Source organism: Archocentrus centrarchus, chromosome 4, assembly GCF_007364275.1.
Source record: "Archocentrus centrarchus isolate MPI-CPG fArcCen1 chromosome 4, fArcCen1, whole genome shotgun sequence".
NCBI lineage: Eukaryota > Metazoa > Chordata > Actinopteri > Cichliformes > Cichlidae > Archocentrus > Archocentrus centrarchus.
In genome coordinates this window covers 34,139,390-34,160,961 of record NC_044349.1, presented here as the reverse complement: position 1 = coordinate 34,160,961, position 21,572 = coordinate 34,139,390, and the positions used below count along the sequence as shown (strand labels likewise).

At 38.3% G+C, this 21,572-nt stretch overlaps 1 protein-coding gene across 1 annotated transcript in view; it reads right to left on the bottom strand.

Moving 5' to 3' along the window:
- Positions 1 to 1,996: 1,996 nt before the first annotated feature.
- The window catches only part of LOC115779044 (UV excision repair protein RAD23 homolog B-like), a 41,785-nt gene continuing 22,209 nt past the window's right edge, over positions 1,997 to 21,572 (bottom strand). Inside the window, exons 5-10 of the mRNA XM_030727484.1 lie at positions 15,513 to 15,559; positions 9,767 to 9,894; positions 9,559 to 9,679; positions 7,856 to 8,037; positions 6,116 to 6,262; positions 1,997 to 5,013 (exon numbers count right to left, since the gene is read on the bottom strand). Coding sequence (XP_030583344.1) covers positions 4,900 to 5,013; positions 6,116 to 6,262; positions 7,856 to 8,037; positions 9,559 to 9,679; positions 9,767 to 9,894; positions 15,513 to 15,559 — 739 coding nt within the window. The 3' untranslated portion in view covers positions 1,997 to 4,899. The remainder of the gene's footprint in view (positions 5,014 to 6,115; positions 6,263 to 7,855; positions 8,038 to 9,558; positions 9,680 to 9,766; positions 9,895 to 15,512; positions 15,560 to 21,572) is intronic.

Here is a 21,572-nt window from a genome sequence, read left to right as displayed (position 1 = left end):
GCTATCTTCCCTGCATAAGATTTTCTTCAAGCTAAACTTTAAACTTAAAGATTTATTATTAAGGTGAGTTCCTCGATGTTACATAAATATTTTACAACCAAAAGTGCAAACTAAATTGGTTAAATTGTTTTGTTTTTTTGGTGTGTTTATGTGTTTGTTACTGTAGACTGCACAGCTCTTTGCAAATCCCGACCTTTAAAAAAAGGAAAATTAACTCAAAATCTGGCTACTTGAGACCTTTTTGCTGCCTGAAGTTATGTTTGTTGTTTATGATAATATTACAGAACCCCTGAAGTCCTATAAGGTGAAATGTGTGCACACTAAATACATTTCAGCATTTAGAATTTGAGGGGCTTTATAAAATACTGATATATACTCTTGATCTATATAAAAGACTGACATTGCCCATTGATAAGCCGTGGCCATGTGTGTTTTGAAACACGATATTATAAGCTGGGGGTGGATCTGACTGAGAAACCAAGAGCTCACTAGATAACTTGTCAGTCACAAAGTAGTTCCTCCCTGAAAGGATAATTTGCTTTTCCTTTTGGACACCAATCAGGACCTAATTTACAAGATGATACTAATATTATATTCAGCAAAATCGAAACTGAATTCATAAACTTATCACAAGAGTGTTTATTGACATTTTATATATTTATATATATAAAACCTCATACATACATATATATATATATATATATATATATATATATATATATATATATATATATATATATATATATATATATATAATCAATACTGTACCTAAGTGACGTGCGCTGAGGTTTGTGACATGTGAGGCACTGAGTCGGATGTTCACAAAATAGAAGCTTATATTTCAATTTTAATTATGCTAATAATTAATTATGCTTTAATCAACTCCATACTGTTCAACAATGATGGAAAGAAAAACAAAAATATTTAATGTAAGGTCACACTATCTATTTTTTTTTTTTTTTTGGGATGGGGGGTCTCTTTTTAAATAAATAATTAAAAAAAAAAAACTATTATTTTACCTTTATTTGAAGATGAAGTCCATGCGCCTATCCTTCTCAGCACTGCTGCTGGGACAGCACTGTTGCAGCACTGCCCCCTATCCGTGCGGCACGGTACTTTCTGCCTCACCCTGTGTATATTCACCGTGCATTTATGACCGATCACAAAGAATAAACATGTCACACAGGTTCATTCAATATATTAGACAGACTGTCGAACATCAGCATGTGTAACACGTGTAATCAAACATGTATATTGGCGAAATAAAGAGAAACAGCAATGGGCATGCGCCAACTGCCTGCTACATTTATTGTATGACACAGCGCCACCAGAGGTGAGGCACAGTACTGCACTGCCTCACACCGCATTTCTTCCATGTGTTTTAACAGGCTATGCCTAATTCCGCGATTTTGACCATTAAAGTGTTGAAATAATTCGGAAAACAGTTTTATAAAACAGTTTTATAGAACAGTCAAGTGGTCAAATGTATTTTCTCTTATCATTGTTAGTATTTTACTTGTCATGATGACAGGGGAGGCACATCACCTGCCTCCACTGACTGCACGTCACTGACTGTACGTCATTGATATATATATATATATATATATATATATATATATATATATATATATATATATATATATATATATATATATATATATATATTCTATATGGTCTGACTTCTTTTGTTGCCACAGGAGTCACCCCTTACTGGCCATTAAGGTGAATACCAGTTTAAGGTTTCCATACTGGCTTGACTTTGCAGTCCCTGAATTTAAGTTCATCTTTCATATAAGGTCCATGAATAAATATATTATTTCATTGTTTATCTTGATCAGCAGATTTAAAAAACCTTGAGATGTGACAGGGAAAACATGCAATGCTTGCTTGCAGTAATATTGTATAAGCAGAAATAATATTCATGATGAAACATCACAACCCACTTTGTAGAAGCCATTTAATAAGCACAATGCTTAAACAAACAAAAAATCTTCACAATTACTTCTCACCTGGTATATTTAAGTTTTTAAGTAATTTTTATAGACCTCCAAAAACAAAACAAAAAAGAAAACAGGAGATAAACTAAGACCAGACAGATGCCACACTAGCAGTTTCATCAGTCCTTAAACTAAAGCCATGCTATAAATAACAATCTCATGCAATCAGCAAGCTAAAGAGCAGCATTTGTCACAGCAAAGTACAGTTTTTCTCTCACACAGTTTTTTCCCAAAAACAACACAATGCAACGCTTCCATTTCCAGTTTAAACACAAAAAAATATAACAGAGAAACAGCAAAGGGCATTCTGGATGCTGAAAAAAGACTTCAATTACAATTCCCTTTAGTCCACTTTCAAAATAATAACTGATTATCAATAATTATATTAATCTAATGATAATCAGCAATCCTAGGATACAATACCATGAAGTATACTTGATTTTTTATATTGTAAAGTATAAGACTGTAAAATAAAAAAAATGAAGTCTTTAACTATAAGGCATGAAGGAACAGTGGCTCGACCATTTAATAGTTTCAAATGCATAGAAGATGCTATATGAGTCAAACTGAACAGAAAAGAGGACCATGGATTTCTTTGATCAGACTAGCTAAGGACATGCTGCAAAAAACACAAATTTAAAAATTAAAATTCAGTTTGATGGCTCACAAAATATTCTAGATAGCACTTCACAATTTGCTTTCACATTTTCTATGCGCAAAATAACAACCAAAGCCTCAATAATGAAAGGCCCAAATGATTAAACAAATTTAAGCTGTGGTGGGATGTGTCACAATAAGTCTGTTGACCAATGAATGGCTATAGTTTCTAATCATTTCTTCCAAAAAGCTAAGAATGATCAGTTAAAACTGTGGCAATTGTAAGTGAAAAATAACAAAACGGCAGTCCCCCATGGGTCAGCTGGAGAAAGTATCAAAGTATGATGTTCTTTCAGGATTTGTCTATTCTTAAATATATTTTTACTTTCTGTAAACATGAAAAAGTAGTTTTAGTTCAAAACAGAACTTTTGGGAAATTACTTCAAGGGTGAAGAAAGATATTCAGAAACTCTGTAGAGTGGTCAGCCTGGTTTTATAGATAGGGTTATACTGTCACCTCTGGTTTGGCATACTCATGATAGCACTTCAGTTGTACTTTTGAATTTAAATAATTAGAATTACAGTTTTAAAAATTATATTTGGACTAGGGCTGTCACAATATCAGAGGTTCACTACATGAGCATTCACAATATCCATGATATCGCAATATCTATGGAAAATGTGAAAAAAATTCTGTCAAAATCATCCTCAACTATATTAACATGACCTTATAAATTCACTTTTGTCCCTAATAAGGCTTTTAGTAAAAAATTAGTTACCCAAACAAGTAAGAACAAATGTAACTGACAGATTATACAAAAATATCATAAAGTTAAAATTGAATATGGAACTGCAGTGACTGTAGTGACTCAATCAATGACAAACTGGGGACACAGTCTCAGGGAGGAGCTATTAAAAATTCAAATGCAGCGGCAGACATCAACTGTACACAACTGCCTTCAGAGCTTCACCTAACAAAGCAACAACAGTTTAACTGCACTTGTGATTTACCAGGTTTGTTGTGGGAAGTGAGTTTGTCTAAATGTGTGAGAGAAGCTACTGCAGCAGCAAAAAGGTGAATGCTGTTAGTAGTCATCACCTTACTTCAGCCAACCATAAACGTGCAGATAAGCTGTGGCTGCAGTAAAGTAGCTACTGAAAGAGAAGAGAGTTGTGATAAACAGCAAAGTCTGTAATCTAACTGCACCGGACTGTTTACAGTATTCAGATGTGCATTTTCAATACAATAGGAAATTTTCATTTTTAATATAACATTTATCATCAATACTGTATATAGTGACACCTGTAGTAGGGACTGTAAATTGTTTGAATAGTTTTCAGCCTGTGGCCACAGATGTGTAAACACAGACAGTGGAAACAAGAAATGCAGTAACACCTCCAATGCAACACACAAGTGCTCCATTCAGACAATCTGTATGCATGCTTTTACAAACTCAACACATCATTTATAAGACTCTGAAGATAGTGTGTACTTTTTTTCAGCTGACCCAAGGGGTTGGGGTTTCTAGTCAGTACTTGGACATGGGCTACTATATATCTAGAATTTAATTTAGTTTCATTTCTAACATTTTATCATTTTTTTCTTTTGGGGAATGGTTGAATGAGTGGTAATATTTCAATGCTCCTGCAAGAAAAATCTGCATGGTCAGACACCACCAGAAGAATTTGAAAGAATTTTCAAGGACTTTTTTGCATGGACAAAAGAATCAGAAGAAATGAAAGGATCCAATACGAGCTTTGATCTAAATCAATGCTAGCTCTCAGTTTGCGTCACATTTTCAGGGAACTCCAACATGGAGGGTTGCATGTTGAAAATGCATTTCTTTGATTTATTATATATTACCTACAGATACACTCTGCATATACTTTACATATTCAGTAGTTTAACACATGTTCTACAGGCAGCCTGTGAGCTTACTGCAGAGGAAATCCTCTAACTAAATACCTGCTGGCCTGTGAAGGTGACTGTTGGCAAATTTCCTGGTGGGACTTCTGTGATTGTGATCACTCAGTGCAAGCATCAGCAGTAATGATATAGCAGCAGTGAGGAAATGCTCAGTGGGAGCTCCTATGATGATCATCATAGCTGAATGGAGAGTAGGCAGCGCAACTAACTTTGAACACCATGTCATCAGCTTCAGCATCATCTAGTGACCATAGTCCCATGGTGTGAAAAGAAATGTTCTCTTCCTCTCTTGCCCTTGTTCCTCCCTGGTGGACCTGTGCAGTGCTGTCATCCACTCTATGGGCCTCTGTTGAGCAGTGATGTGTCAGGTGATGTGTGTTACTCATCGTCCCATGTTTGCTGCAGCAGGAAGTTAGCAGCCAGATTCTCGTTCTTCTCACAAGCAAAGTAAGCCTGGATGACTAAACCTTCGGGGAATCCCAGGGCTTTTAACTGGAAAACAATGTCATGTACATTGTAAACAGGCATTTATATAATGCCCTTATAGCCTTTTGGACAACACAGTAAGAATGTTGATAGAAGTGTAAAAACACACACACACACACATGAACCCATTAAAAAAACACTGATGCTTGTGTTCCTGCATTTCTGCTTTAGCTTGTTTGAATAACTGCTTGGATAAAAATGTAATAACAATATTAAGTATGTACAACTGTTTGAATTTCTAACCAGCTGCCATGGTCATGATCCTAGGTCTCTGATGCAGTGTTTTGTGTTGTGAACTTGTATTGTTAATGTTTTTACATCTGAGTTGTTATTCCAGTTTTTTGTTTTGGTTTGGTTTTCTATTTATTTTCAGTATTTATAATCTCGGGCTAACTTAGTTTTGGTTATCCAGATTCTGTTCTTTGTTGGTTATCCTGCTTCCTCTGTCTCCGTCTCTTAGTTACTTCCTGTTTTAGCTTGCATGTGCACTGTGTTCAGTTTTGTTTCCCTTGTCTCATTAGTTAGATTCTGTTCATCTGTGTCTGGTTTTCACCAGCTGTGCCGTCTCACCCATATTACCCTGTGTGTATTTAAGCCCTCAGTTCTTTGTTGCTTCCTCCCTCTTAGGTAATGTGTTTCCTTGTTCTGTTGTTTCCTAGAGAGTTCTAGTCTGTTGGATTATTTGCTCCTGTAGCGATTTGAGTTCATGTTCAGTCTCCCGAGTCCTGAATTTGGGTCCACTCCACCTGCCACACTGTGACAGCTACAGAACTACCAAGAGCGTTGCAGCCTTTGGCCCTTCAAATCTGTATTTTTTTTAATATGCACTATATATATATATATATATATATATATATATATATATATATATATATATATATATATATAAAACATAAATGACCAAAACATAATTTTTCATGACTTCTTCTGTAACAAATGTTTCCTAGTTCAGTAACATGTTTAAAATAAAAATAAATATTTTATCATGACTTTGTGTAATTCTTTACAAACTGTGTACTCATCCAGACAACAGAACAGGTTTGTGGAACTTAATCTAAACACTGACTATCATCCAGCACAGTGGTGTCAATAAGATTGGCAGACTGACCCTCTCAATGGCCTCTTTCTCCTGTGGGGTGACCTGGATGTAGTTGGTGTGTGGTGACCCCTGGGCTTCAGCACCCTCTCCTCCCGTGTCTCCACCTCGTGGCTCATTCAGCATCTGAACAAAACGCTCTTGGTGCTCTGTGATTTGCTGCAAGTTACACATTTAAATTGTACTGTATATCAACCACGCAGTTTAGACAAAATGCAGTAGACATGGTAAACGCACCCCTGTAATGTACCCTTTGTAACAAATCTACATTATTCACAGTTTCAAACTTCATTTTAGCTCCTTTGTTTGTACAGTCGTGGTGAAAAGTTTTGAGAGTGTGAAAAACAATGGTTGTGTCAAAGTCTGCTGCTTCAGTGTTTTTATTAGATCTTTCTGTCAAATGTTTCTATGCTATACGTGTTTCATGTGTTCGTGACATGTTTCATAAGTTTCAAAGACTTTTATTGACAATTGCATTAAGTTTATGCAAAGAGTCAATATTTGCAGTGTTGATCCTTTTCAAGAAATTGTGAGTAAGGCCGCTCCCTTGGATGAGAAGTAACTCCACACATGAATGGTTTCAGGATGCTTTACTGTTAGCATGACTCAGGACTAATAGCACTCACCTTTTCTTCTCCAGACAATCATTGTTCCAGATGCCTCAAACAATTGGAAAGGGGCTTCATCATAGAAAATAACTGTACCCCAGTACTCAGCAGTCCAATCCTTGTACTTTTTTACAGAATATCAGTCTGTCCTTGATGTTTTTCCTGAAGAAAAGCAGCTTCTTTGCTACCTTTCTTGACACCAGCCCATTCGCCAAAAGTCTTCGCCTCACTGTGCCTGCAGATGCACTCACACCTGCCTGCTGCCATTCCTGAGCAAGCCGAATCACCTTTAGGAGATGGTCCTGGCACTTGCTGGACTTTCACAACAACTGAATCTCTCTCCTTGAAGATGATCCAATCTATGGTTGATTTAGGTGTAATCTTACTAGCAGCAATACCCATGCTTGTGAAGCCTTTTTTTAATGCAAAGCAATGACGTCTGCATGTGTGTCCTTGCAGATAACCGTGGTTAGCAGAGGAAGAACAATGATTTCAAGAATCACCCTCCTTTAAAAGCATCCGATTTACTCACACAACATGACAGTGATCTTTAGCCTTGTCCCTGTCAACACTCTCACCTGTGTTAACGAGAGCATGACTGAAATGATGTCAGCAGGTATTTTTGTGGCAGGACTCAATTTAAGTGGAAATAGTTTTGGGGGGATTTATTTAATTTTCATGGCAAAGAGGGACTTTGCAGTTATTTGCAATTCATCTGATCTTGCTTCATAAGATTCTGGAGTAGATGCAAATTGTCATAAAAGCTGAAACAGCAAACTTTGTGAAAACCAATACTTCTCAAAACCTTAGGCCATGACTGTAAATCATGCAGGCATTTTTGTGTGGGATATTTTAAGTAACAATAAAAATCTTTTTATAAATAAGGCTTTACTATAAACAATACTGTAATAGCTCATTAAAGCCACTATAAAACCATATGCTGAGTTTAACATTTTTATATGTAGTCACTGAACTATGATTATGCGACACCAATGAAATGTTTTCCTAAAAAAAAAAAAAAACAGATTTCTTTATTATTCTTACTGTTGTGAACAGGTCTTTGAGCTATCTTATACAGAAAAACAAAAAAAAACCTAATCCCTGACAGAAAGCTTTTGTAGCATGTAGAGTTCTGGTGTGGTACCTGCAGCAGCTGTGGGTTGTCTCTGCCTAGCTGCTGCAGCAGGGCTGGCAGGAGGGCTGGGTTCTGCTGGATGATCTGTCTCATCTGCTGGAACTGAGGCTGGTTCCTCAGGAATTCCAGAGGGTTCCCTGTGGAGCCAGAGCCTCCTCCAGCAGTGGCAGGTTGGCTGTCAGACACAGGTCCTACTCAGAACAGGACAAAATGGTAACTGATGCTGTTCATTAAGAAATTAAATTTTATGCGATGCAATTTAAAGGTACAGTAAGTAATTATTTGAAGTTATTTGATAGATAAAAGAATGTTGAACTTATATTTTAATCAGTCTGTAATTATGTCTTCCAACAAACTGATACATTCAGACTAGCCACATACATAGTATGCCTTTGAAGTTACTATTAATTTAAAGATCCGAAATAGTGCTTTCAAACTATATATGACCATTTATTATTTATATATGTATAATTTCATCATCTCCTCCCTCATTTCCACCTCATCCTCTTCCTTTTGCCTTAAGCTTCCAACACTCAAAAATGTGCATAAATATGCTTATTTAGTCCCGATATAGTTGCAGTTACTTTTTGTCAACAAATTAGACATACAACCCTCCCATCTTCAGACACCTGGCAATGAGCCAGCTAAACAATAACAACAGCTGGTCATAAGCTAACATTACGCCTGGTTATATTAGACTCAAGTGTCGTAAAAATCACACTTCCGCTCTCATAGACAGTTTGAGTATATTCTCACATTGTATGAGAGTTTATTTCCTAATTCCAACAATGCCATATCCACTTCAAAGAAAGTTTTACTAATGCCAGTTAATTGACTAAGAACCAGTCAGAGTACCAGTCTTCTCCTTGCAAACATCTGCATGAACACCATTACATAATTTTGCTTATAGACCACTGCAAGACACAAATTATGATATTACCTAATAAACAATGGAAACAAATTGCTGAAAGAGCTGTTGCCTGCCCAAGTTCCTCTAGTGATAAACTGCTAATGGTGTGCAGACTTTTTGGAGTTTGTTAGGGATTATTTTTTACTCAATGAATAAAGGACAAATGTTTAAAATTAAAATCCAGTAAGTTAATTAATAAACAGTGGATCAACCAAATAATAAACAATTAAATAATGCATTAGATAGAAAGACTAACTTCTCTGTCTCATTTCATCTTATCTTGTAGGTCTGGCCACAGTATGTACAATTAAAACATCACCATGTTCTGTCATTAATCTGGACAAGATTGTTCTTTATGACAAATTAAAACCTCCAGAAGATGTGCTGACTCCACCGCTGATGAGAGAAATCTGGGTCATGAAAAACCAGCCTGAACAAGACCGAAGACAAGGCCAACCTACAGCGCCCAGAAGTTGTTTCTGTTTAGATAAGTGGCAGTATAAAAATGTTATGGTTAGAGAGCTACACAGAGTCAGAGAGAGAGAGTGAACACTCTTCCTCACACATGCATGTGTGATTTTTCTGATTCTTTAATATATTAAATGTCTTACTTTTTTAATTAAAGTGACTTCCTTCACAAACAAACCTGGTTACCTGTCAAGTTCTTTGCAGCTTTAGGCCACAGTTATTCTAATGGTCACATAGGTGTGATTCCTGTGTCCCCAGTAAGTTCAGGTAGGGGAAATAAGCTGCTTTGTTTAAAACAGAACACTAAACAGAAGTCATGAAAGCAGGCTCTTACTACTGGAGGGTGCTGTGGGCTGCTGTGGTGGTTCTTCTATAGCAGGGGTGGGGGGGTTGGCTGGAGTACTCTGTCTAACTGACTCTTGAGAGAGCAGATCACTGGCCCCTGCTGGAATACCCTGGAATACATGAACAGTTACTGCATATTCTAGAATACAGTAGTAGGGAGATTAGGAATAAATCACTCAAGCTGGTTAAATTCTCACCATAAGCAGGTACTCCACTGCTCTGTCTGGGTTGTTGTAACTGGCTCTTAGTGCAGCAACAACCTGCTCCCGCTCATACCCCATAGACATAATCTCTGATACAAGGTTTTCATAGGCTGGACCGGTCACTGTGGTAACAAAAGAAGAAGTAGGGAAGAGGTAGGGAAGGGTTACCTAGTTAAGTGTGCAAGTATTTTTTTTATGATATCACGTGGCATTTTATTATGTTAGTAGAACCAATCTTTTCAGCATAGTAGATATATCTTTATTATTACATGCAAATAAAGTAATTCTTGAAAGTTAATGAACCCTTAAAGAAGAATTTTCTATAAATAAACATTCTTGCCATAAATATGACCTGCAATATCATCACATTTTAAATCATGACAAAATCATTTTTAAGTCCTTAAGGTCATTTATTTCATATCTCAGAGGGGCAAGAATGTCTACACCTTAAAGGCTGAGACTGTGAACGACATTCCCCAACAAAAGTATTAGAACAGTGAGGCCAATCCCTTTATTTTTGCTGTAGACTGCAAACATTTGTGTTTGACAAAAAAAAATCTTTATGAGACAAAAAATCATCTCAGCTTTTATTTCCAGGTATTTACATCTAGATCTGATACACAGTTCAGAAGATATCACCTTTTATCTGAACCCAACCATTTTTCTTGTGAGCAAAAGTACTGGAACAGATAAACTTAAAATTGACTAAAGTGAATAAGACTTAATATTTAGTTGCATATCCGTTGCTTGCAATAACTGCATTAAGCTTGTGATCCACTGACATCACTAAACTTTTGCATTCTTCTTTTGTGATGCTTTCCCAGGCTTTCACCGCAGCCTCTTTCAGTTGTTGTTTGGAGTGTTACTCAGTCTGCCCTTTAGCAGGTAAAATGCATGCTCTATAGGGTTTAAGTCTGGACATTGACTAGTGCAGTCTAAAACCTTCCACTTGCTGCCCCTGATGAACTCCTTTGTAGCTTTGTTGTGTTTTGGGTCACTAACAGTCATTTTAGAGTCTTTCTTTACAGCACTTACAATCATCAACTGCTGTTGTTTTCCTTGGTCTACCTGTTCAACATCTGTTACTTAGTACACCAGTGACATTCCCAACAGTTGTACTGGCTTTGATTTTCCATCTTCTCCCAGCTTCACACTTGATTGTTTTTCACCCAAAGGCAGCCCTCTGGTTTTCATGCTGGTTACTCCTCTAACTATAAAAGTACAGTCTGCAGAGGCAACACCCAAATCTGAAACTGAGCATACTGTAGGCTTTCAGTGCTATGTATTGTTTGAATAATCAAATTAACCAGACACACCTGAATAGAATAGAAAACACTGGTCAGTCATATGTTCCAATACTTTTGCCCACAAGAAACATGGGTGGGTTCAGACAAAAGGTGCTTTTCTCTCATGTTCATTTTAGTGTCATACCCAAATGTTTTCAGTCTACAGCAAAAATAAAGGGATTGGCCTCTCTGTTCCAATACTTTTGGAGGGGAGTGTAGCACTAAATACATAAAGAAGTACAACTGGATTTAATTAAAGATTAGCTATTAATTTAAATGTAAAATAAGCATCATGTGTTTTCATGATGAAAATTCATGGGATGAAAATCAGGTGTGAATGGGTCTTCTGTCTATATTTAAAAAACAGGGCTTCATCGTCTTCATGAAACATATTTGAGGAAGTGAATAAAAAATGAACAAAGAAGACCTCAGACAAAAAGAGTTTCTGCAAAAGATTAGAGCCATATAAAAATGTTGGGTTCTACAAAGGAACCCAGAGTAACTTCTAATCACAGCCCCCTCTCAACCTGGAATAACTATGTTCAAGTCCACATGTAGGTGAAGAATTAAGGTGCATGTGGCAGAGCTGAGGGATTAAAGATTGCCTTCCAAGAAGAACACCTGTTTCAGATTTTCTAAAGTTTACTTGAAAGACACTCAGAAGGGCGTTTGAACAATATTTAATGGATGGTTGAAACCAAAATGTTTAAAAAAAGCATATGGGAATCATTTTGTTTGGAAGAACGAAAAAACTCCATTTCAGAACATTATTCCATCTCTTAAAAATAGTGCTGTTAGTTTCATGTTTGTGTATCTGGGCCAAGACAGCTCACCAGCATGAATGGAACAACAAACAATTATCAACACATTCAGAAAAATATCAGGACATCTGTCTGCAAACTGAATGTCAAGAGAAAATTGGTAATGCAGCAAAGCACACAGATAGCTCTGCCACAATAATGATATAAAATTAATAAACATTATGTTTAGAACAGCCAAGTCAAAGTTTTTTTTCAGTATCAAAGCAAAGCCACTGATAAATCAGTACAACCACCAGCTATAGTTAAACTGACCAACTTCACTTTGCAGAAAGTCAAACAATATGAAATGGAAAAAAAAGCTTCCGATCTGCCCTTTGGTGTCATGGTCCTGGGCTGGTGGCCCAGTGTTTTGTGTTTTCTTGGTTCTGTTTCAGTTATTTCTCTGATTATGTTTATTAGTTTTCTTTCGTATTTCTCAGTTTATTCTAGTCCCTTGTGTTTCCCTGTGTCAGGTCTGCGTCTCTGTCCAGTGTCTGTGTGCCAGTTCCCCGTGTCAAGTCTGCGTGTTCCTTGTTTAGTCACTTCCTGTATTATTTTGACAGTCTTTTGTTCCCTGTGCTTTGTGTTTAGTTTTGCTTCCCGTTATTAGTTTCATTTGCTTCACCTGTTGTGCCCTGCTGTTTCCTCTTGCTCTAATTACCTGCTGTGTATTTAAGCCCTCAGTTTTCATCTCACAGACATATAGTGTATAACTATTTTCAATACTAATTGTATTTACTTAGACCCTTTCTCTCCTATTGATCTTTCTGCGTTAATTTCCATAATTACGTCCTCCAAGCATCAACGTATCTATTAGACCCCATTCCTACAGGACTGCTCAAAGAAGTCCTATCATTAATTCATTTTAAATATGATCACTTTTCTATTACTAGGTACCACAGGCCTTTAAGATGGCCTGTGGTCATCACTTGACACATACCCAGTCGTAGATAATTATTGTCGAAAAGTGTGAGATCCCCCAGCTTATCTCTATCTAAAAATGCAATAAAGGACTTAACATCTAGCCTTCTTGTGGTTACAGTAACAATATCATCAATAATCAAGCCTCATCTTATCCTAAAACCTCATAGTAGCATAACAGCCCAATCTGCTGGCTTACTTGTGGCTCCTTTTTAATGAAGCTTATAGTTAGGGCTAGATCAGGTGACCCTGAACCCTCTCTTAGTTACGCTGCAATAGGCCTAAGTTGCTGAGGGGGGGGTTCTTCACTCATCTCTTTTCACTCTCTGTTTTTATACACCACTCTGCATTTAACCATTAGTTATTATTAATCTCTGGCTCTCTTTCACAGTGTGTCTCTTGTACTTTCTCCGTCCCACCAGTGTTTACAGATGGCTGGCCCTCCCTGAACCTGGTTCTTCCTGTTAAAAGGAAGTTTTTCCTTCCCACTTTGGTCAAGTGCTTACTCACAGAGAGTCATCTGATTGTTGGTATTTTCTCTGTATTATGGTTGGGTCTTTACCTTACAATATAAAGTACCTTTAGGTGACTGTTGTGATTTGGCATGATATAAATAAAATTGAATTGAATTGAATTGAATTGGGCAGCATGGTGGTGCGATGGTTAGCACTGCTGCCTCACAGCTAGAATGACATCTGGAAGGTGTGGGTTTGATTCCACCTTGGCCTGAGCCTCTCGCTGTGTGGAGTTTGCATGTTCTCCCTGTGTCTGCGTGGGTTTCCTCCCAAAGACATGCACTTACTGGGGTTAGGTTAATTGGTCACTCTAGATTGCCCATAGGTGTGAATGGTTCTGTCTCTGTGTTGGCCCTGCGACAGGCTGGCGACCTGTACAGGGTGTACCCTGCCTCTCGCCCTATGTCAGCTGGGATAGGCTCTGAGTAACTTCACCAACTTTATTTGTGCATCTATTTTAATCTATTAGTCATTCAAGATATAATTTGGGGACTAAAGGCATTTTCCATCCATCCATTCACTTCCGCTTATCCTGTTTAGGGTTACAAGGGGGCTGGAGCCTATCCCAGCTGACATAGGGCGAGAGGCAGGGTACACCCTGTACAGGTCACCAGCCTGTCGCAGGGCCAACACAGAGAGACAGACGACCATCCATACTCACATTCGCACTCTCATTCACACCTATGGGCAATTTAGAGTAGCCAATTAACCTAACCCCCAGTAAGTGCATGTCTTTGGACTGTGGGAGGAAACCCACACAGACACGGGGAGAACATGCAAACTCCACACAGAGAGAGAGGGAGGGGCCTGGGCCAAGGTGGAATCAAACCCAGGCCTCCCAGATGGTATTCTAACTGTGAGGCAGCAGTGCTAACCACCGTGCCACTGTGCTTAAAGGCATTTTCTTTATTAATTTTTATTCTTTTGATTTAGGTTAGATGATTTTTTTTTTTTTTTTGTCTAGAACAGTGGTTCCCAAAGTCAAGAGTGCTTTGGCCTTCTTAAAAACCATAAAATCCCAAGGTGTCCCCTCCACTGCCACCCTCTGTACACCCCAGTACAAAAGCAGTAAATTTAGGTCAGAGTAATGAGCAATGTCACAAACTAACCATCTCCTATTCCCAGTTTTAATCCACTTTTTATCTAAATAAAAACATTAATATAAATATGTAACTATGCATACTTGTGAGTAATTTAAAACTAAATTTCTTTTATTATAGCCTATCCCCCCCCCCCACAGTACCTTCACAGCCCACACTTTGGGAACCACTGAATGAGAAAAACAGGCGAGTAATGGATTTTGAATACTGCATTATATAAATTTTGTGTCCTGCTGCTTAAATATATTGGCCTATCTGCAGTTGATGCAAAAAAGAGCAGACAAAAAAAGCAGTCCACAGACACACTAACGGATGAATGATGAAGAAAGTATAACCCTGAGAGTGATGTCTTATCATTTTGCTTTTTGTGATTTGTGACTGCAAATTTTTGTTATACAATTTTGTATTAACCCTTTTCTTTTACCATGGGCTGGCCAGCAGGCCAGTTAACTTCAAAGGTGCCGCCATTTGCTGACTTTTACCGTGACAACCCTATATTGGGTGTGAAGTGCAATTGCTCAGCTTTCAGAAACCATTTGAATTTTTCAGATAGGACTAACAGTCACATAATTACGGTACTTCACAGCGCATTTGATCAGACGTCTCAGCGGTGATATGCTCGGCGTTAACCAGCTGTTCACGGCAAGTAAGTGCAGGTAACAGGTGCATCAGGGCCGATTCCCACATTTAAAGGGTTAAAGATGGAAAACTCTTTAAAGATGCTGTTAAAAAGAAGAAGAAGAATGGTTCGTGACAGCCACTCTTTGAGACTATTTCTGATGAAACAGCAAACAGTTGCATCTCCCAGGTGCTGGTCTTTGCTAGATGGACATGACTTTCAGATACTGTTCATTTGCTATAGGTTCTTAGAACCCCCCCCCCCCCCCCCCCCCCCCCCCCAAAAAAAAGAGTTGCCACTTCTTCATTCGACCTCCACTTTTAAGTTTCCTAAAATTCAGTAGATTCTACCAATTTCTCTTTTCCCCACAGTTCCCAAGTATGCCGTAATACAGAGGAAATTTGCTGTATCAGCCATACTAAAACAAAAAGCAGCATATAAATAACACATTAGTATTTTGTCATTTATGTCAGAGAACAGAATAATCACTGATATTTACCCAGTATTGATGCTGCCTCTTCAAGAAGACCCAGTTCATCAACAAGGCTGAGAGAAATGAGCAAAGACATTTAAAAAATGCCATAAATCAACATTCTAAAGATCAATCTACTGATGCCTCTTTTCCACTAGTACCTGCTTGGCTCAACTTGACTGTACTTGGTTTCTGTCATTTTTCCATTACAATTGAGTACTGCCTCAATGTGGACTGGACTGGACTGGCTCTTCTATAGCACTTGTCTACACTACCTGAGCACTCACAGTGCTTTATACAACATGTCTCCATTCACCCATTCACATCCATTCATACAAGCACTTTTTTCTAGATATGAAGTTATGAAGGAGTTGCTCTCATGACTTATCTAGTGATGTCACTCCCTGGCCAATCACTGGAATGCAGTCCGTTTACATCACATTTTCAACTCGACTCAGCTCATTTGGAACCCCAGGTACTACCAACCAGAGGTGGCAAAAGTACAGACATTCTGTACTTAAGTAGAAGTACAGATACTTGTGTTAAAAAAATACTCCGGTAAAAGTTGAAGTACTGATTCAACTTCTTTACTCAAGTAAAAGTGAAAAAATACAGGCTCTGAAATGTACTCAAAGTAAGAAAGTAAAAGGAGCTCTTTGAAGGACTATTTTTGTGTAAAGCTGACTGAACCTGCTTTATTAATATAATAATAAAATGGTATAAAGTGAGAATACAAACATTATTCCAACCTAAATTCTAATGAATGTACTCATCTTGAATCTGTTACCTAAATTAAATTGTAGATGGTGACTGCCTCCATAGATAAAAATATTAGTACAGTCAGGGGTTAGAGTGGGATTTGACAGGTGGGGGAACACTTGGGTACAGACTGTGATCAGCTGACATGTGCTGCTGCTTTGACATTTACTGCTCTTGGTGGATGATGTGAATTCAACAAGATGTAACCCAGTATTTCACAAGCTATCTTGGCTGATTTCCAAGATAGGTGTATAAAGCTTGAATAGAGTGAATGAATCTAAGTACCACCAGCTTACATTCAAACTCATCACTGCACTTGATGTAACCAAACACTGTGCACCAGTCTAACACAAAGCTTTATTGTAAATACAGTAAACTGCAGTATTTTCATGCAACCTTTGAATAAAGAAAGTTAGTTTCTCTATCTCTGAGGGAACTTCTTTCTCATTCTTGGAAACAGCAGCTGGACGTTTAGCTAGCAGACACACTGTGTGACAAACTGCACACAAGTTTGTGTGTTTGCTAATATTTTTTGAGCTGATAGAAATGCTGTATTTGAAATTACCTGCCACAACATGTTACTCCATTAATACTGGCTCCTCTACAGTAGTGCTAGCTAGATGCTGAAGTACCGCGACCACAACTTACCGACATCCGCACTCAATCTGGCCCACTTTAAACCGTGAGTATAATGTTATGAATGATGCATAAATCATATTGTTTTGCCTCTCGTCATTTCATGTATGCAATAAGCCTTGGTGGTGGAGGCTACTCCAGTAGGATTGGCTTTTGTGTGTTATGGTTCCGTCCTTAAGTCTCAGATCGATTTGATGTTTGAAGGCACAGTGACCAGAAACAAAACTTCCCTCAGATGTGTTAAACCTAAAGTACCAGTAACCAGTTCTGAAAATGCGAGGAGTAGAAAGTACAGATATTTATGTGAAAATGGAAGGAGTAAAAGTAAAAAGTTGTCCGAAAAATAAATACTCAAGTAAAGTACAGATACCTGAAAAATCTACTTAAGTACTGTAACAAAGTATTTGTACTTCGCTACTTCCCACCTCTGTTACCATCTCGTGGAAAACCCTAAAAACCAAGCTGAGTCGAGCCATGCAGGTACAAGTGGAAAAGCAGCATAAGAATCAGATTAGATTAGGAATCAAGATAAGATGTGTACTTTGGTCTTTACTGAGGCACTATGGTATAAGCTAAATATTTATGTCAGCTTGTTAACCTCAGGGAACACAGTCACTATTTTTGGTTTTGTTTACCATAAATTTAACACAATAGTTCTGTATTCTCTTTCACCTTACACCCCAACTGGTGACAACATGGCTTCCCCTTCCTGAGCCTGGTACTGCTACAGCTCTGTTCCTGTTAAAAGAAGTTCTTCCTTCCTACTGTCACTGAGTGCAGCTCATAGGCAATCACTTGATTGTTGGAGTTCTCTAGAGTACTTATTGTACCTTAGTATATATAAGTACCTACGATGATTGTTGTTGTGAACTGCCAATATATAAATAAAACTAAACTGACTATTAGCATTACACATGCTGATTATTTACTAAAAATAAACAAAAGTAAAAAGAAAAATACATTACCAGTTAAAAGTTTGGACACACCTTCTTATTCAGTGTTTTTTTTTGTTTTGTTTTTTCCTACATGGTAAATTATTACTGAAGTCAACCAGACTATGACGGAACACATAAGGAAGTAAACTTAAAACTGTTAAGCAAACCAAAATATATTTTAGATTCTTCAACATAGGCACCTTTTGCTTTGATTGTAGCTTCGTACAGTCTTGGCATTCTCTCAATCAAGTTCATGGGATAATCACCTGAAATGGTTCTCCAACAGTCTTGAAGGAGTTCCCAGAAGTGCTGAGCACTTGTTGGCTGCTTTGCCTTCACTCTGAGGTCTAACTCATCCCAAACAATCTCAGTTGGTTTAGATCAGGTGATTGTGGAGGCCAGATCATCTGATACAACACTCCATCACCCTTTTCCTTGGTCAAATAGGCCTTACGTAGTCTGGCGGTGTGTTTAGGGTCATTGTCCTGCTGAAAAACAAATGATGGTGCCACTAAGCACAAACCAGATGGGATGGCATGTCACTGCAGAACGCTGTGGTAGCCATGCTGGTTAAGTGTGCATTGGATTTTGAATAAGTTGCCAACAGTGTCACCAGCAAAGGACCCCGTACCATCACACTTCCTCCTCCATACTTCACGGTGGGAACTAAACATGTAGGAATCATCCGCTCTCCTTTTCTGTGTCTTACAAAGACATGTTGTTTGGAACCGAAAATCTGAAATTTGGACTAATCAATTCGGACTAATTTCCACTGGTCTAATGTCCATTCCTTGTGTTCCTTGGAGCAAGCCATTCTCTTCCTCTTGTTGTTTTTCCTTAGAAGTGGCTTCTCTGCAGCAATTCGACCACAAAGTCCAGATTCACACAGTCTTCTCTCAACAGTTGATATTGAACTATATGTGCTATTTGAACACTGTGAAGCATTTAGGTGGGCTCTTATTGAGGGTGCTTTTAACTTGTGGTTTTTGAGGCTGGTAACTCTGATGAACTTTGCGCCTGGGTGGCTTAGTGGTGAAGCTGGCGACCACATACATATGCCGCGCTGCGGCGCGGGGTTCGCGTCCCTGCCCGTCGCCAATTTGCCTGCGTATCCTCCCCTGTATCTTTCCCCCATTTCCTGTCTCTCTCCACTGATGATAAAAGCTGCTGTGGCCAAAAATGCAAAAAAAAAAAACTGATGAACTTATCCTGTGCAGCAGAGGTAACTCTTGGTCTTCCTTTCCTGGGCTCCAGATGTCCTGATGAGATACAGTTTCATCATAACTGCACTTGAAGATACTTTCAAAGTTCTTGAAATTTTTTGGGTTGACTGACCTTCATCTTATAAAGTAATGATGGACTGCTGTTTTTCTTTCCTTAGTTGAGTAGTTCTTGCCATAATATGGATTAGAACAGTACTCAAATAGAGCTAGTCACTGTATACCAACTCTACATCTTCACAACACAATTGATGGTCTCAAACACATTAAGAGGACAAGAAATTCAAATTAACACTTGACAAGGCACAGCTGTTAACTGAAAGCCATTCAAGGTGACTACCTCATAAAGCTGACTAAGAAAATGCCAAGATGTGCAAAGCTGTCATCTAAGCAAGAGATACATACTTTGAAGAATTTAAAATACAAAAACATATTTTGCTTTGTTTAACACTTTTTTTTACTTTTGTTTACTAGAAAATTCCATATGTATTTCTTCATAGTTTGGATGACTTTAGTACTACACTGCAGACAATTTTTAAATAACAAAATATTGAAATTTAAGATTTTCATTTACTGATGGAGCTCGAGGGAAACTTGAGAAATTGTGAAACTAAATCAGTGCCTCGCTACAGCCACAGCATGATTAACATGACTAAAAGGGATATACACCAAAAATGAACCCATATTCTTTCTGACAAAAGATGTTAAAATCAGGATACGCTGCGTGATGATCAAGCTACAGCAGAATGCTTGAACTTGAAGAGAAAAAATATTGTCACTGCAATTAATACTCAGTTACACTATATAGAAAAAAGTACTGGGCCACACACATCTAAAGGAGCAGCACGGCAATGGAAACCAATGCCATTAAGTTCCAGCTCACAGTTTTGTGCCTGTGCTCACAGGGGAGGGTTGAAACTCTACTGCAGAACTCTAGTGACTTTGAGGCACTATGTGCCTCAGCACTCAGCAACCCCACTCAGTAACTTTACTTGACATAGTATTATAGTATCACGAAGTGGGAATTCAATGAGCTCTTTAGAATGATCCATCCATCCAACTAACTATCCCAGTGTATCTCTTTCTGTCTTTCTGCTAAAGGTAGCGCCGTTGAGAAACGGCTGCATGACCTCAGACATCTGTCCCTCCCCCCCGTCTGTGTTATGTTGGATGAATGTTCTGTTAACTCCAATTTCCCCATTGTGGGACTAATAAAGGCATTCTTGATTCTTGATTCTTGATTCTTGATTCATCCATCCATCCATCCATCCATCCATCCATCCATTTTCTTCTGCCTATCCAGGCCCAGGCCAGCTGAGGGATATACAGTGTATCACAAAAGTGAGTACACCCCTCACATTTCTGCAGATATTTAAGTATATCTGTTCATGGGACAACACTGAGAAAATGACACTTTGACACAATGAAAAGTAGTCTGTGTGCAGCTTAAATAACTCAATATACAGCCATTAATGTCTAAACCAGCGGCAACAAAAGTGAGTACACCTGTAAGAGACTACACCCGTAAATGTCCAAATTGAGCACTGCTTGTCATTTCCCCTCCAAAATGTCATGTGACTCGTTAGTGTTACTAGGTCTCAGGTGTGCATAGGGAGCAGGTGTGTTCCAGGGTTATTATAGTTAACGAAAACGAACGAAATAACGAAAACTGAAATTGAAAAAACATTGTCGTTAACTGAAATAAATAAAAACTAAAATTAAAAGGAAGAAACGACAACTAACTAAAACTGAATTGTGAGTTTACAAAACTAACTAAAACTAACTGAAATTATAGATATTGTTATTTTTTCAAAAGTCTTGTGGATTGATATGAAATCATTTTTTTCCTCTCTCCGAGTTTAAGCTCGGAACGCCGTCGGGCAAATGGGTGCGCATGTGCGTGCGTGCGCACACCGCGCTGCTCCTCAGAGAGTCCCATGTGGTGTTTTTTTTTTTTTTTACTATGATAGCACAGATAGCAGCGAGTGTCTTGTTGTGGATGATGTTGTGGATGATGTACGGAACACTTCTTAGTCAGGAAAAAAAACACCAACATCAAAGTAGACCTGAGAAGCGCACACAAGGCAGCTACGGAAACCGCTCTCATCCTACAAGGCAACCCGGCCTGCACCTCCAGAGAAACGTGACTACTCGTCGGGTCAACGCAGCCACAACGTTGTGTTTAGTCCTTGTGCGTTTCCGGCTACTTTATCAGTCAGATAATAACAATCAGGACTAATAATCAAAGCATCAATATAAGGACTCACAAATGTCAGCAAATTCCTGGAGGGAGCTGCTGAAACTATGGGAATGGACGTGAGGGAATGAAGAAAGTGAAAAAACAGGGACAAATATGTTTGCACCCTAAAAACTGAGCACAAAGCGCAAGGACCAAAAAACCCCCAGCACACAACCACAAGGTAATTAACACACGCAATCCAGCTATACATGCATAAATGCGGACATGAGGTCGGACACTTCCGTAGGCTACATAGGCCGCAAAGACCCTGCAAGTCTAATCAGCGAGCATCTAACCA